At 35.1% G+C, this 15,673-nt stretch overlaps 1 protein-coding gene across 1 annotated transcript; it reads right to left on the bottom strand.

Annotated features, from left to right (window-relative positions):
• Nucleotides 1-294: 294 nt before the first annotated feature.
• LOC147402459 (nucleolar-like protein) lies at nucleotides 295-2,981 on the bottom strand. Its single transcript, XM_086444127.1, has 3 exons — nucleotides 2,576-2,981; nucleotides 826-947; nucleotides 295-686 (listed from the first exon to the last, which is right to left on the bottom strand). Exons 1-3 carry the CDS (start codon nucleotides 2,898-2,900, stop codon nucleotides 570-572), a joined length of 564 nt encoding a protein of 187 aa, XP_086300253.1. The 5' UTR covers nucleotides 2,901-2,981; the 3' UTR covers nucleotides 295-569.
• Between the last annotated feature and the right edge of the window lie 12,692 nt (nucleotides 2,982-15,673).

The following is a 15,673-nucleotide window of genomic DNA, read 5'->3' as shown; positions in this document are numbered from 1 at the left end:
TCCATGATACACTTGGTTCAGATTATAAATGTGATACTCCCACAAAATCAAAAGCTAAAGGGTACCCATTTTCTCATGATTCAAGAACCTATTTATCGCATTTTCCCCCCTCAAATGTGATTTTTTTTTCCCAATAGTATACAGCATTTCGTATCATAACTGTAGAAATAAGTTATAAACAGACTGAGGAGTATTTCCAGACGGACCAGACCTTAAATTAGAACTCAGTTTTGTTAATCTGATTCTGATAATAAAAAATCAGAATCCAATAATATGAACCAAAAGCCACATTCATTTACCACAATTCTGATTGATGAAACTATTATAATCTGGAACGTGAAATCCAGTTAAGTTAAATCTACCGTACATGTTCAAACTCTGTACAAGGCAAATAGATAAGAACAAAGGCTCACATGAGTTTGAGCACAAACTTTCATTGACTAATCCTTGATAAATCTTTCTCTTTCTAAATGATACTCAGAACAATATCATACAAAACAGTATGCGAAATAAACAGAGAATAACCTTAAAAATATCGAACCACTCATATACTCAAAATTGAACCCTGGTCAGCTGGACAAAATTAAAGGATTCTTATCCTTATTGAAGTGATATCTTTTGCATAGTTTCTCCAGAGTTGCAACCGAATGCTGCATCGAATTTAACTTTGTATCCATGAACATACTCTGCCAAATAATAAGATTAATGAGAAAATTGGTTGTATAATATCTATAATTTGATAAATAATTGCTTACATCAATAAGAGATGGAAGAAAATCTTGAATTTAACGAGACATTAAGATAAAAGGGTAACCCATATTTTACCTGGTAGCGATCCCCGTACTTCTCAATCAGCTGACCAATATGAATGCGCTGTATGGTAGTCAATGGTTGTAAAGGTGCGTTTTTCCCATCTCTACGCTTCTTTCCAAGTACAGATTTCAAATCTAGATGAGACCAAAGATATGGTGATTGTTATTAACAATCAGCAAATGTGATATGCTATGTCATGCAACTTCAGTTTCATTGAAAAAAACTAACAATCCCACTGGAACAGGCATCGTATTTCATACAATAACCTACGATTTTATCATTTCTCATTTCTATAATTTGAAATTTAGATTTTCCTGCAAAAAACTTGGGAGCTGCTATGACTCCTCCCCAATGAAATATAAAGTGAAACTAGAAAAAGGAGGAATTTTTAGAATACAAATTGCTCATGAAATTAATATCATAACCACTATTAGTACAACATTTAGGTAAATATTATGTCCCTATGAGCATAGTTCAGGAATAAGCCGGCATGGGGAAAATTGGTGTATATTAAAAAAAATCGGGAAAAAATCGAGCTAGGGTTGAGGCTATGTACTTTTTCCTACAAGTGGGTATTCTCATATTATATCATCAAGTCCCATATTAAACTATAATGATAAATCACCCATTCTCATATTGATATCATTCATGCATCCACAACAAGTAACCCTAGATCCACAACATATTCAAGGTTTGTACTATTCAAAATATGTAAAAGATCAGTCATGAGTCCAAGTTAGGATTCATTAACTGATTAAAAACATTAAATCAATGTCATCCTCATTTACAACGCATCATTCGCGATTTAATTGTGAAGTTCGTAGAAGTTGTGTTTTATTAAAAAAAAATCGTGATTAAGTCCATAAAGGAAAAAAGTCGCGATTCAATCGTGATTTTTTCAATAAGTTGGAGACTTTGGTGACTATGCCTATGAGCACAAGATGGAAGCAAAGCTATGGAACATGAACCTCATTGCTCATCTGTGGAGTTCTTATAGTACAAGTACACAAATCTTCAATAAACAGGATACCGGCAACATCGTAAATTGGATATAACCACTGCGATCACTATCCATTGAAATGAACTTCTGAACTCTACGGCATTTCTTTTAATTAAAATCAGCTAGAAAATAGAGAAGAGGCAAGGTATTGGAAATATAACTGGATTTTTTTTTTCATGAAAAAAGAAAAAGAAAATGAGATTGACCCTTTTACCTGTTAACAAATTTTGGAGCCAAAGCCTCGGTTCTAAATCTCAATTTTGGTATCGATTTCAGCTCAAATCGAAATAGGGGGAAAATACAACGTTGAATGGGATTAAGTTACTGAATTTTGTATAGGAACTTTTATAATGTCAAAACTTTTCAAGCTAGCTTATAATGAGGGATTATGGTGTCATCAATAGTTTTATGATGATTGTTCCTAGATTTGATAGTCTCTGGATTTGATATAATTTTTGCAGGAAATCCTAACTTTTAATCTAGAAGGATATTAAAACATTATAACACTGCATACCAACCATATTTACAAAAAAAAAAAAAAAAAAAAAATCCATTCTTTTGCCCATTTAATACATACCCACAAAGAGTTAGCCAAAACCCTAAAACCTCCCCAAACAACTCTAACAACAGTATTCCAAGAACAGAAATTCTAAAACCAACGCTATAAACAGTCTCCAAGTAAGCTAACAAGAAATATAAACACGCAACCCACAAACCAAATACTTAAAAACAGAACGGGAAAGAAAGAGATGAAAAACTGACCATCTTCTTCGAGATCGCTGCCTGAATCAATGGGCTCGAACTCGGATACAACGTTGGCTTTCTGAGGAGGGACTTGGAGAGAATCGCTTTGGATGATGTGAGAAGTACGGGATCGCACACTGAGACGATTAGGGTTTGAGACGAAGCCGAAAGATTTGTAGTTGCTGATAACACTAGCTTTATCGTCCCATTTAGAGGCGTCGATGAGAGAACGAAGCTTTGGAGGGAGAGTGAAAGCTGGTTTGAAGACGTTAGGGTTCTTCTTCGGCAGTCCCACTCGGACCTTTGGCCTTGAGTTCTTGTACTTTCTTCGTGATCTCCCCATCTCTCTCTCTCTCTCTCTCTGTGTATCACAGTTAGGGCAAAAAGAGACTTTTCTAGTTTCTCTCTCGCATATGTGGGACTGGTGTAGTGTAGCAGTTAGGGCAACAAGAGAGAGAATTTTATTGGGCCAAGTGTTATAAGTGGGCCGGATCTTGAAACTAAGGGAAGGCCCACAACTATGTTAACTTAAGTCACCATAAGTCTTGAAATCGTAATTACAAGTTTATCCCTGTTTCTTTTACTTTTATATATATATATATATATATATATATATGTGTGTGTGGGTCCCATTCAACATCAAACATTTTGGCCAACATTTTAGCTAACCATTTTTGTCCCACATGGGTTAGAAGTTTTGGAATGAGCTGATTTTTGGTGAGGATGATCTCTACGGTGAGGAGATCATACTCATCAAATATCAGCCCATTCCAAAACTTCTAGTCCCATGTTTACAAGTTGAAAAATTATGGATTGTCCATTTTTTGTAAACCATTTTTGACGGGGTTAGAAGTTTTGGAATGGGCTGATTTTTAGTGATGATGATCTCCTCACTGTAGAGATCATCTTCACCAAAAATCAGCTAATTCCAAAACTTCTAACCTATGTTTTGAAAAATGTTTTGCCAAAATGTTTGGTGCTGAACATTTCCCTATATATATATATATATACATATAGGGGACGGTTTGAGGGACGTTTGAAAAATAGTGTTACAAACCCATGTTTCTAAGTCGTTGGATTTGACGATTCAAACGGTTTAGATTTCAATTGGGGAGACAGCTGGAAAGAAACATGAGTTGTAAAAAGATTTTATATAACTATAGAAAACTCCCTTCATTATGATGCTTATTAAAATTAAATCCAATCTAACTCAGCAAAAACTTCACATCAGTTCTCTTTCGTTTGAAAAACAACGTTCGAAACCTTCTTCAATCCTTTGAACCTCTCTCTCTCTCTCTCTTCTCTCTCACGATTTCTCCTCTCCCATCGTTTTATCTCTACAGATTTAATATTTTGAGATAAAAAAACAAACAGTAACAAAACAGCCATAATAGCTCCCTCCACCATTTTCATCATCAACAAACTCATACCTTTATAATAATGATCGAAACTTTCGTTGTTTTAAGATAAATGTCGACCAAACCTAGAACAATAATCTCATAAAGAAGAGAACCTTAAATTTTTAGCAACCCAAATAGTTAGAGTAGTGGATTTGAGGGAGACAATATTACATATCTAGTAACAAACAAGCAAAGATCTTTGGGCTTTGGGTTAGTAAATCTGGGTTAGAGAGAGAGAGATAGAAAGATGATTTATTGTATCAGTGAGTTTCTTGTCTTCTCTCTCACAATTTCTCCTCTCCACCATTATTTGGGATTGGTTGGTTATAAGCTGGACTTCTATCCATATCATGTCTTCTTGGTTGCAGTTAACATCAAACAATTGAAAGACAGGATTAAGCCCCATAGATCACCAAATTGACCTTGAAAAAAATTAAGAAATGAAAGAATTTATTTTAGGGTTTAATAGATTTTATTTTAGGATTTTCTGTAGAGATGAAACGATGGGGAGAGGAGAAATCCTGAGAGAAGAAAGGGTTTAGAAGAGAGGGAAGAGACTAGAGAGGGTTATTTGCAAATAATTCAAAATTTTGAAAGTTAAAAAGGGGATCCAGCTAGAACGCAAGAGATCTCTCTAGAAGGGGATCTGTCCGTTAAAATGCGCCAAATCCAATGGCTTCAACCCATTGACTTTACATATGTTTTTCAAGAAGTCTCACGAACCGTCCCCACACACACACACACACACACACACACACACATATATATATAATATATATATATATATATATATATATATGGGAAATGTTCAGCACCCTAAGTTTTACCACACACTTTAACAAACGTTTTTTGTCCTACATGGGTTAGAAGTTTTGGAATGAGCTGATTTTTGGTGAGGATGATCTCCTCACCATAGAGATCATCCTCACCAAAAATCAGCTCATTCCGAAACTTCTAACCCATGTAAGACAAAACGCGTTTGTTAAAGTGTGTGGTAAAACTAAGGGTGGCGAACGGGACCCTATATGGGAAATGTTCAGCACCCTAAGTTTTACCACACACTTTAACAAACGTTTTTTGTCCTACATGGGTTAGAAGTTTTGGAATGAGCTGATTTTTGGTGAGGATGATCTCTATGATTAGAAGATCATCCTCCCCAAAAATCAGCCCATTCTGAAATGTTTAGCCCCATGTTTACACGTTGAAAAATCGTGGACCGTCCATTTTTTGTAAATCAATTTTGATGGGGTTAGAAGTTTTGGAATGAGCTGATTTTTGGTGAGGATGATCTCCTCACCATAGAGATCATCCTCACCAAAAATCAGCTCATTCCGAAACTTCTAACCCATGTAAGACAAAACGCGTTTGTTAAAGTGTGTGGTAAAACTAAGGGTGGCGAACGGGACCCTATATATATATATATATAGAACAGCGTTCCTAAGACTCATATTGGGACTCACATTGCGACACACCGTTTTGTCTTATATGGGCAAAAATATTTGGAATGGGCTGATTTTTTGTGAGGATGATCTCTATGGTGAGGAGATCATCCTTGCCAAAAATCAGCTCATTATGAAACTTCTAGACCGTCCAATTTTTGTTGAAAAATTATAGACCGTCCAATTTTTGTAAATCAATTTTGATGGGGTTAGAAGTTTTGGAATGGGATGATTTTTTGCCAGGATGATCCCCTCATCACAGAGATCATCCTCACAAAAAATCAACTCATTCCAAACATTTTTGCCCATATAAGACAAAACGGTGTGTCGCAATGTGAGTCTCAATATGAGTCTTAGGAACGTGACCCATATATATATATATATGGGTCAGGTTCAAGGGCCATATGAGAAAACATATGAGAAAACTTTCGTTTTTCAAAATAAGGGTTAGAGGTTTTGGATTGAGCTGATTTTTTGCAAGGATGGTCACTATGATGAGAAGATCATCCTCACAAAAAATCAGCTCAATCAGAAACTTCTAAATCCATCAAAAGTGATTTACAAATTAGTGATAAAAAGTGGTAAAAAATCGACGGTCCACATTCTAAATCACTTTTAATGGGGTTAGAAGTTTTAGATTGGGCTGATTTTTTTTTTTTTTTTTTGATGATCTTCCCATCATAGAGATCATCCTCACAAAAAATCAGCTCAATCCAAAATTTCTAACTCATATTTTAAAATTTTATTAAAAACGAAAGTTTTCTCATATGGCCCCTGAACCTGACCCTATATATATATATATGGGGACGGTTCGAGGGACATCCTCAAAATCATATGAGAAACTGATGTTTCTCAGCTGTTGGATTTTGAAAAACGAACGGCTGAGATTCTAATAGACGTCACTTCCGAATGAAAAAATAACTTTTAGATTATTTAACAACAACTCCCTCAGTTTTGATCTTTTTATTTTATTTTAACTAACGATCTGTTTCTATTAAGAAACCCAAACATTCGTTCGTCTTGACAGAAACCCAACTCCTTCTCTTCTCTCTCGAATGAACGATTGCAAAAAAAAACCCTTCGTTCATGATATCAATACTAGAGCCTTCAACAACCCAAGATCCTAAAATATGGAAATTAGTGGAGGAGCCTCTAACATTCAGTTGGACAAGAACTTCACAGCATGTGCACTGAAGCACACCCAGATGCATCTTGTCATTGTTGACCGAGTCACCACTGGTATACAAGAGAATGGTTTCATCAAAATGGGTATGATATTATCACAAGTGCATTCTATAACAGAATAGCTTCATCAGAGGGGGTATGATATTATCAAATATGCATTCTACAACATATTCTCCGATTGACAAATTCTATTCAAGGATTCAAAGTAAAAAAAAAAAAAAGGGGGGGGGGGGTTTTCTTAGCATCATATATATCCCACCTTTCTCCTCCAGCACTAAAGCAAGATCTTAACTGTTGCAACTTTTCTCTATGGCCAGATCGCTATGTCAATCACTCCGATCACCATATCTAATTCAAAATCAGATTATTTAAGCAATATGGTCTGCATCTGTTATCTCTGCTACAGGATTCACAGACAACACCGCAAGATAACATTTTGAACATCTCTGCTTCTAAGCAAATGCTTTCTAGGGAAGTCATGGAAGACTCATAATTGTGAATAATGTGGCTTGTCTCAGGATGGTTGGGTTTTCGTTCTATTTCCTGTGGAGATGGAGAAGGAAACGAAGGGTTTGTTTTCAGTCATTCATTCGAGAGAGAAGAGAAGGAGTTGGGTTCAAAGAAAACGAATGGGGTTTTCTGTCGAGACTTGACAGAAATTCGTCGTTCTGTCGATCGATGGTTTTTAGTCATTCTGTCGAGAAGAGGGATGGTTTTCAGTCGTTCATTTGAGAGAGAAGAGAAGGAGTTGGGTTTCTGTCGAGACGAAGGAAGGGTTGGGGGTTTCTTAATAGAAATAGATCGTTAGTTAAAATAAAATAAAAAAACAAAACTGAGGGAGTTGTTTTTAAATAATCTAAAAGTTATTTTTTCATTCGGAAGTGACGTCTATTAGAATCTCAGCCGTTAGTTTTTCAAAATCCAACAGCTGAGAAACATCAGTTTCTCATATAGTTTTGAGGATGTCCCTCGAACCGTCCCCTATATATATATGGGGGTGGTTCAAGGGCCATATGAGAAAACATATGAAAAAACTTTCGTTTTTCAAAATAAGAGTTAGAGATTTTGGATTGAGCTGATTTTTTGCAAGGATGGTCACTATGATGAAAAGATCATCCTCACAAAAAATCAGCTCAATCAGAGACTTCTAAATCCATCAAAAGTGATTTACAAATTAGTGATAAAAATTGGTAAAAAATCGACGGTCCACATTCTAAATCACTTTTAATTAGGGTGAGAAGTTTCAGATTGGGCTGATTTTTTTTTTTTTTGGATGATCTTCCCATCATAGAGATCATCCTTACAAAAAATCAGCTCAATCCAAAATTTCTAACCCATATATATATATATATATAATATATATATATATTATATATATATATATATATATATGTGTGTGTGGGTCCCATTCAACATCAAACATTTTGGCCAACATTTTAGCTAACCATTTTTGTCCCACATGGGTTAGAAGTTTTGGAATGAGCTGATTTTTGGTGAGGATGATCTCTACGGTGAGGAGATCATACTCATCAAATATCAGCCCATTCCAAAACTTCTAGTCCCATGTTTACAAGTTGAAAAATTATGGATTGTCCATTTTTTGTAAACCATTTTTGACGGGGTTAGAAGTTTTGGAATGGGCTGATTTTTAGTGATGATGATCTCCTCACCGTAGAGATCATCTTCACCAAAAATCAGCTAATTCCAAAACTTCTAACCTATGTTTTGAAAAATGTTTTGCCAAAATGTTTGGTGCTGAACATTTCCCTATATATATATATATATACATATAGGGGACGGTTTGAGGGACGTTTGAAAAATAGTGTTACAAACCCATGTTTCTAAGTCGTTGGATTTGACGATTCAAACGGTTTAGATTTCAATTGGGGAGACAGCTGGAAAGAAACATGAGTTGTAAAAAGATTTTATATAACTATAGAAAACTCCCTTCATTATGATGCTTATTAAAATTAAATCCAATCTAACTCAGCAAAAACTTCACATCAGTTCTCTTTCGTTTGAAAAACAACGTTCGAAACCTTCTTCAATCCTTCGAACCTCTCTCTCTCTCTCTCTTCTCTCTCACGATTTCTCCTCTCCCATCGTTTTATCTCTACAGATTTAATATTTTGAGATAAAAAAACAAACAGTAACAAAACAGCCATAATAGCTCCCTCCACCATTTTCATCATCAACAAACTCATACCTTTATAATAATGATCGAAACTTTCGTTGTTTTAAGATAAATGTCGACCAAACCTAGAACAATAATCTCATAAAGAAGAGAACCTTAAATTTTTAGCAACCCAAATAGTTAGAGTAGTGGATTTGAGGGAGACAATATTACATATCTAGTAACAAACAAGCAAAGATCTTTGGGCTTTGGGTTAGTAAATCTGGGTTAGAGAGAGAGAGATAGAAAGATGATTTATTGTATCAGTGAGTTTCTTGTCTTCTCTCTCACAATTTCTCCTCTCCACCATTATTTGGGATTGGTTGGTTATAAGCTGGACTTCTATCCATATCATGTCTTCTTGGTTGCAGTTAACATCAAACAATTGAAAGACAGGATTAAGCCCCATAGATCACCAAATTGACCTTGAAAAAAATTAAGAAATGAAAGAATTTATTTTAGGGTTTAATAGATTTTATTTTAGGATTTTCTGTAGAGATGAAACGATGGGGAGAGGAGAAATCCTGAGAGAAGAAAGGGTTTAGAAGAGAGGGAAGAGACTAGAGAGGGTTATTTGCAAATAATTCAAAATTTTGAAAGTTAAAAAGGGGATCCAGCTAGAACGCAAGAGATCTCTCTAGAAGGGGATCTGTCCGTTAAAATGCGCCAAATCCAATGGCTTCAACCCATTGACTTTACATATGTTTTTCAAGAAGTCTCACGAACCGTCCCCCCCCACACACACACACACACACACACACATATATATATATATATGGGAAATGTTCAGCACCCTAAGTTTTACCACACACTTTAACAAACGTTTTTTGTCCTACATGGGGTTAGAAGTTTTGGAATGAGCTGATTTTTGGTGAGGATGATCTCCTCACCATAGAGATCATCCTCACCAAAAATCAGCTCATTCCGAAACTTCTAACCCATGTAAGACAAAACGCGTTTGTTAAAGTGTGTGGTAAAACTAAGGGTGGCGAACGGGACCCTATATGGGAAATGTTCAGCACCCTAAGTTTTACCACACACTTTAACAAACGTTTTTTGTCCTACATGGGTTAGAAGTTTTGGAATGAGCTGATTTTTGGTGACGATGATCTCTATGATTAGAAGATCATCCTCCCCAAAAATCAGCCCATTCTGAAATGTTTAGCCCCATGTTTACACGTTGAAAAATCGTGGACCGTCCATTTTTTGTAAATCAATTTTGATGGGGTTAGAAGTTTTGGAATGAGCTGATTTTTGGTGAGGATGATCTCCTCACCATAGAGATCATCCTCACCAAAAATCAGCTCATTCCGAAACTTCTAACCCATGTAAGACAAAACGCGTTTGTTAAAGTGTGTGGTAAAACTAAGGGTGGCGAACGGGACCCTATATATATATATATATAGAACAGCGTTCCTAAGACTCATATTGGGACTCACATTGCGACACACCGTTTTGTCTTATATGGGCAAAAATATTTGGAATGGGCTGATTTTTTGTGAGGATGATCTCTATGGTGAGGAGATCATCCTTGCCAAAAATCAGCTCATTATGAAACTTCTAGACCGTCCAATTTTTGTTGAAAAATTATAGACCGTCCAATTTTTGTAAATCAATTTTGATGGGGTTAGAAGTTTTGGAATGGGATGATTTTTTGCCAGGATGATCCCCTCATCACAGAGATCATCCTCACAAAAAATCAACTCATTCCAAACATTTTTGCCCATATAAGACAAAACGGTGTGTCGCAATGTGAGTCTCAATATGAGTCTTAGGAACGTGACCCATATATATATATATATGGGTCAGGTTCAAGGGCCATATGAGAAAACATATGAGAAAACTTTCGTTTTTCAAAATAAGGGTTAGAGGTTTTGGATTGAGCTGATTTTTTGCAAGGATGGTCACTATGATGAGAAGATCATCCTCACAAAAAATCAGCTCAATCAGAAACTTCTAAATCCATCAAAAGTGATTTACAAATTAGTGATAAAAAGTGGTAAAAAATCGACGGTCCACATTCTAAATCACTTTTAATGGGGTTAGAAGTTTTAGATTGGGCTGATTTTTTTTTTTTTTTTTTGATGATCTTCCCATCATAGAGATCATCCTCACAAAAAATCAGCTCAATCCAAAATTTCTAACTCATATTTTAAAATTTTATTAAAAACGAAAGTTTTCTCATATGGCCCCTGAACCTGACCCTATATATATATATATATGGGGACGGTTCGAGGGACATCCTCAAAATCATATGAGAAACTGATGTTTCTCAGCTGTTGGATTTTGAAAAACGAACGGCTGAGATTCTAATAGACGTCACTTCCGAATGAAAAAATAACTTTTAGATTATTTAACAACAACTCCCTCAGTTTTGATCTTTTTATTTTATTTTAACTAACGATCTGTTTCTATTAAGAAACCCAAACATTCGTTCGTCTTGACAGAAACCCAACTCCTTCTCTTCTCTCTCGAATGAACGATTGCAAAAAAAAACCCTTCGTTCATGATATCAATACTAGAGCCTTCAACAACCCAAGATCCTAAAATATGGAAATTAGTGGAGGAGCCTCTAACATTCAGTTGGACAAGAACTTCACAGCATGTGCACTGAAGCACACCCAGATGCATCTAGTCATTGTTGACCGAGTCACCACTGGTATACAAGAGAATGGTTTCATCAAAATGGGTATGATATTATCACAAGTGCATTCTATAACAGAATAGCTTCATCAGAGGGGGTATGATATTATCAAATATGCATTCTACAACATATTCTCCGATTGACAAATTCTATTCAAGGATTCAAAGTAAAAAAAAAAAAAAGGGGGGGGGGGGTTTTCTTAGCATCATATATATCCCACCTTTCTCCTCCAGCACTAAAGCAAGATCTTAACTGTTGCAACTTTTCTCTATGGCCAGATCGCTATGTCAATCACTCCGATCACCATATCTAATTCAAAATCAGATTATTTAAGCAATATGGTCTGCATCTGTTATCTCTGCTACAGGATTCACAGACAACACCGCAAGATAACATTTTGAACATCTCTGCTTCTAAGCAAATGCTTTCTAGGGAAGTCATGGAAGACTCATAATTGTGAATAATGTGGCTTGTCTCAGGATGGTTGGGTTTTCGTTCTATTTCCTGTGGAGATGGAGAAGGAAACGAAGGGTTTGTTTTCAGTCATTCATTCGAGAGAGAAGAGAAGGAGTTGGGTTCAAAGAAAACGAATGGGGTTTTCTGTCGAGACTTGACAGAAATTCGTCGTTCTGTCGATCGATGGTTTTTAGTCATTCTGTCGAGAAGAGGGATGGTTTTCAGTCGTTCATTTGAGAGAGAAGAGAAGGAGTTGGGTTTCTGTCGAGACGAAGGAAGGGTTGGGGGTTTCTTAATAGAAACAGATCGTTAGTTAAAATAAAATAAAAAAACAAAACTGAGGGAGTTGTTTTTAAATAATCTAAAAGTTATTTTTTCATTCGGAAGTGACGTCTATTAGAATCTCAGCCGTTAGTTTTTCAAAATCCAACAGCTGAGAAACATCAGTTTCTCATATAGTTTTGAGGATGTCCCTCGAACCGTCCCCTATATATATATGGGGGTGGTTCAAGGGCCATATGAGAAAACATATGAAAAAACTTTCGTTTTTCAAAATAAGAGTTAGAGATTTTGGATTGAGCTGATTTTTTGCAAGGATGGTCACTATGATGAAAAGATCATCCTCACAAAAAATCAGCTCAATCAGAAACTTCTAAATCCATCAAAAGTGATTTACAAATTAGTGATAAAAATTGGTAAAAAATCGACGGTCCACATTCTAAATCACTTTTAATTAGGGTGAGAAGTTTTAGATTGGGCTGATTTTTTTTTTTTTTGGATGATCTTCCCATCATAGAGATCATCCTTACAAAAAATCAGCTCAATCCAAAATTTCTAACCCATATATATATATATATATATATATATATATATATATATATATATATATATATATATATATATATATATATATATATATATATATATATATATGGGTCAGGTTCAAGGGCCATATGAGAAAACGTATGTAAAAACTTTCGTTTTTAATAAAATTTTAAAATATGGGTTAGAAATTTTGGATTGAGCTGATTTTTTGTGAGGATGATCTCTATGATGGGAAGATCATCCAAAAAAAAAAAAAAAATCAGCCCAATTTGAAACTTCTAATCCCATTAAAAGTGATTTAGAATGTGGACCGTCGATTTTTTACCAATTTTTATCACTAATTTGTAAATCACTTTTGATGGATTTAGAAGTTTCTGATTGAGCTGATTTTTTGTGAGGATGATTTTTTCATCATAGTGACCATCCTTGCAAAAAATCAGCTCAATCCAAAACCTCTAACTCTTATTTTGAAAAACGAAAGTTTTTTCATATGTTTTCTCATATGGCCCTTGAACCGCCCCCATATATATATATGGGTCCCGTTCAGCAACAAACATTTTGGCAAAACAATTTTCAAAACATGAGTTAAAAGTTTTGGAATGGGCTGATTTTTGGTGAGGATGATCTCTATGGTGAGGAGATCATCCTCACCAAAAATCAGCCCATTCCAAAACTTTTAGCCCCAGTTTACAAGTTGAAAACTCGTGGATCGTCCATGTTTTGTAAATCATTTTTTATGGGGTTAGAAGTTTTGGAATGGGCTGATTTTTAGTGATGATGATCTCCTCATCGTAGAGATCATCCTCACCAAAAATCAGCCCATTCCAAAACCTCTAACCCATGTTTTGAAAAATGTTTGTCAAAATGTTTGTTGCCGAACATTTCCCTATATATATATATATATGGGGACGGTTCAGCAGCCCTAAAATTTGCCAAGTTTGGTGCCAAACATTTTTCAAAATATGGGTTAGAAGCTTTGGAATGAGCTGATTTTTTGTGAGGATGATCTCTGTGATGAGGAGATCATCCTCACCAAAAATCAGCCTATTCCAAAACTTCTAACCCCATCATAAGTGATTTACAAAAATTGGACGGTCCACGATTCTTCAACTTGTAAACTAGGATTAGAAGCTTCAAAATGAGCTGATTTTTTGTGAGGATGATCTCTTCACCATAGAGATCATCCTTCCAAAAAATCAGCCTATTCCAAAACTTCTAACCCCATCAAAAGTGATTTACAAAAAATGTTTGGCATCAAACTTGGCAAACTTTAGGGCTGCCGAACTGCTCCCCACATATATATATATATGGGTCAGGTTCAAGGGACATCTAAGAAAGCATATGTAAAAACAATGCAACATTTATAAATTTTCAAAATATAGGTTAGAAATTTCGGATTGAGCTGATTTTTTGTGAGGATATATATATTCATTTTTTATACTTATAAAATTTATTTTTTTATTTTCAAATTTATCCCATGTTTTTTCTAACTTTATTGACTTCTCTTGAATTTTTGCCGAACCCCAACTTACTCACTGTGGTGTTGTGTGAATCTAGGACAAGACGACTCATCCACCAACGAGACGAGTTGACAAGTCATTTAAAAGACATGGTTTTACTTTGTTCTGATTTTAAGGCATTTTTTTAATCTCGTCCGAGATGTCTCAAATAAATCGGATATCTCGTCTAAGATGACTCAATACGAGACAAGACGTCAAAACGATTTTTAAAACCATGATCTGGGTTTAGTCAGCTTATGGTTATTAATGTATTTAAGAGATTAATTGAAGATAATCAATAACAACCTTCTATAAAAACCTTATCTCAATTGGTGTCGGGTTAGATGACTTTGTTTAAAGTCTCGTCTTCTATGAATTAAAGCATAATCATATCTCCTCACACTATCTCAACCCACTTTCTTTTTGGTCTTCTACATGTTCTTTTAAATTCTTTATCTCGTGAAATTTTGATTGCAAGATTATCGGTTGTAGAGGGATTCAAGAGAGAAAGATGCACTTCAAGATTACATAATCGAGCAATGATTTATGAAAAATTGATCAAGGGAAACAAATAAATCCACCTTTGCTCGGTGATGACTCGAAGAAGAGGATGGGAGTCCTAAAAGAAAAAAATTGAGATGCCATTGATTCTTAGACATTTTCCCATTGCTCTGAGATCACTTTGCAAAGATGATGGGAAACCTAAATGATTAAGATACCATAGTTTCATCGAGATTTTCCACACATCCATTGTAAGAAAGATATTTGATAGTCCTTATCAAGTAACATGTACAATTGTTTATGTGAGAGTGTTACAACTTTATTGTGCACACTCTTAACGACAAAGATATCCCTCAATTTGATAAATCATGAATGTAACACTAAATTTCCTAGAGACTAAAGTATAAGGTAATAAAGAATGGGAGTAGTAACTATCAAGTTATAGGAAACTAATACTTGGGAATATCCAAGGTCATTTCCATGAGGATTAAAAGTGGTAAACTTGATATTGTAGCTTACTACTAAAACATGGAGATAAAGAAGATGATAACAAACTAAGTGTATGTAATGCAATATCAAAAACAAGTAAACTGGTGTGGGAGGTTAGGGCATTGAGATTTGACCCAATCCTGCCCCCCTTTTGTTTGATTTAGATGCAATCCAACATTGGTGGAGATAATTAATGAATTTTCCCACTAAAAATATAGAATTTAAGCACAACAATCAACTAGAGATAAGTTTTACAACATCTAAACTTCTTTTTTTTGCTTTGCATTTTCTATCAAGACCTATCTTAATCTTTGAGGCCCTTTAGTCAACATCACACCGATATTTTTTCAAGTAAGATCAACGGAGAGAAGATGATCGAAAAATAAAATTCAATTAGAAAAGATGAACAAGAAAGTTAAAAAAATAAAAAAAAAAATCTACACATAATTTGAAGATCATATCATTGTCAACACTTATCTCAAGGAGTGAAAGCCCCCCAAAAATT

This window comes from Akebia trifoliata, chromosome 5, assembly GCF_017979445.1.
Source record: "Akebia trifoliata isolate Shusen 1 chromosome 5, ASM1797944v1, whole genome shotgun sequence".
In the NCBI taxonomy this organism is placed as follows: domain Eukaryota; kingdom Viridiplantae; phylum Streptophyta; class Magnoliopsida; order Ranunculales; family Lardizabalaceae; genus Akebia; species Akebia trifoliata.
Note: the sequence above shows the minus strand (reverse complement) of the source record. Positions and strands in the feature narration are given on the sequence as shown.

Coding starts and splice junctions, on each gene's coding strand:
- LOC147402459 (XM_086444127.1), bottom strand. CDS start 2,900: ATGGGGAGATCACGAAGAAAGTACAAGAACTCAAGGCCAAAGGTCCGA. Junction 948..2,575: donor CAGCGATCTCGAAGAAGATG/GTCAGTTTTTCA, acceptor GGTCTCATCTAG/ATTTGAAATCTGTACTTGGA. Junction 687..825: donor AGTACGGGGATCGCTACCAG/GTAAAATATGGG, acceptor ATTATTTGGCAG/AGTATGTTCATGGATACAAA.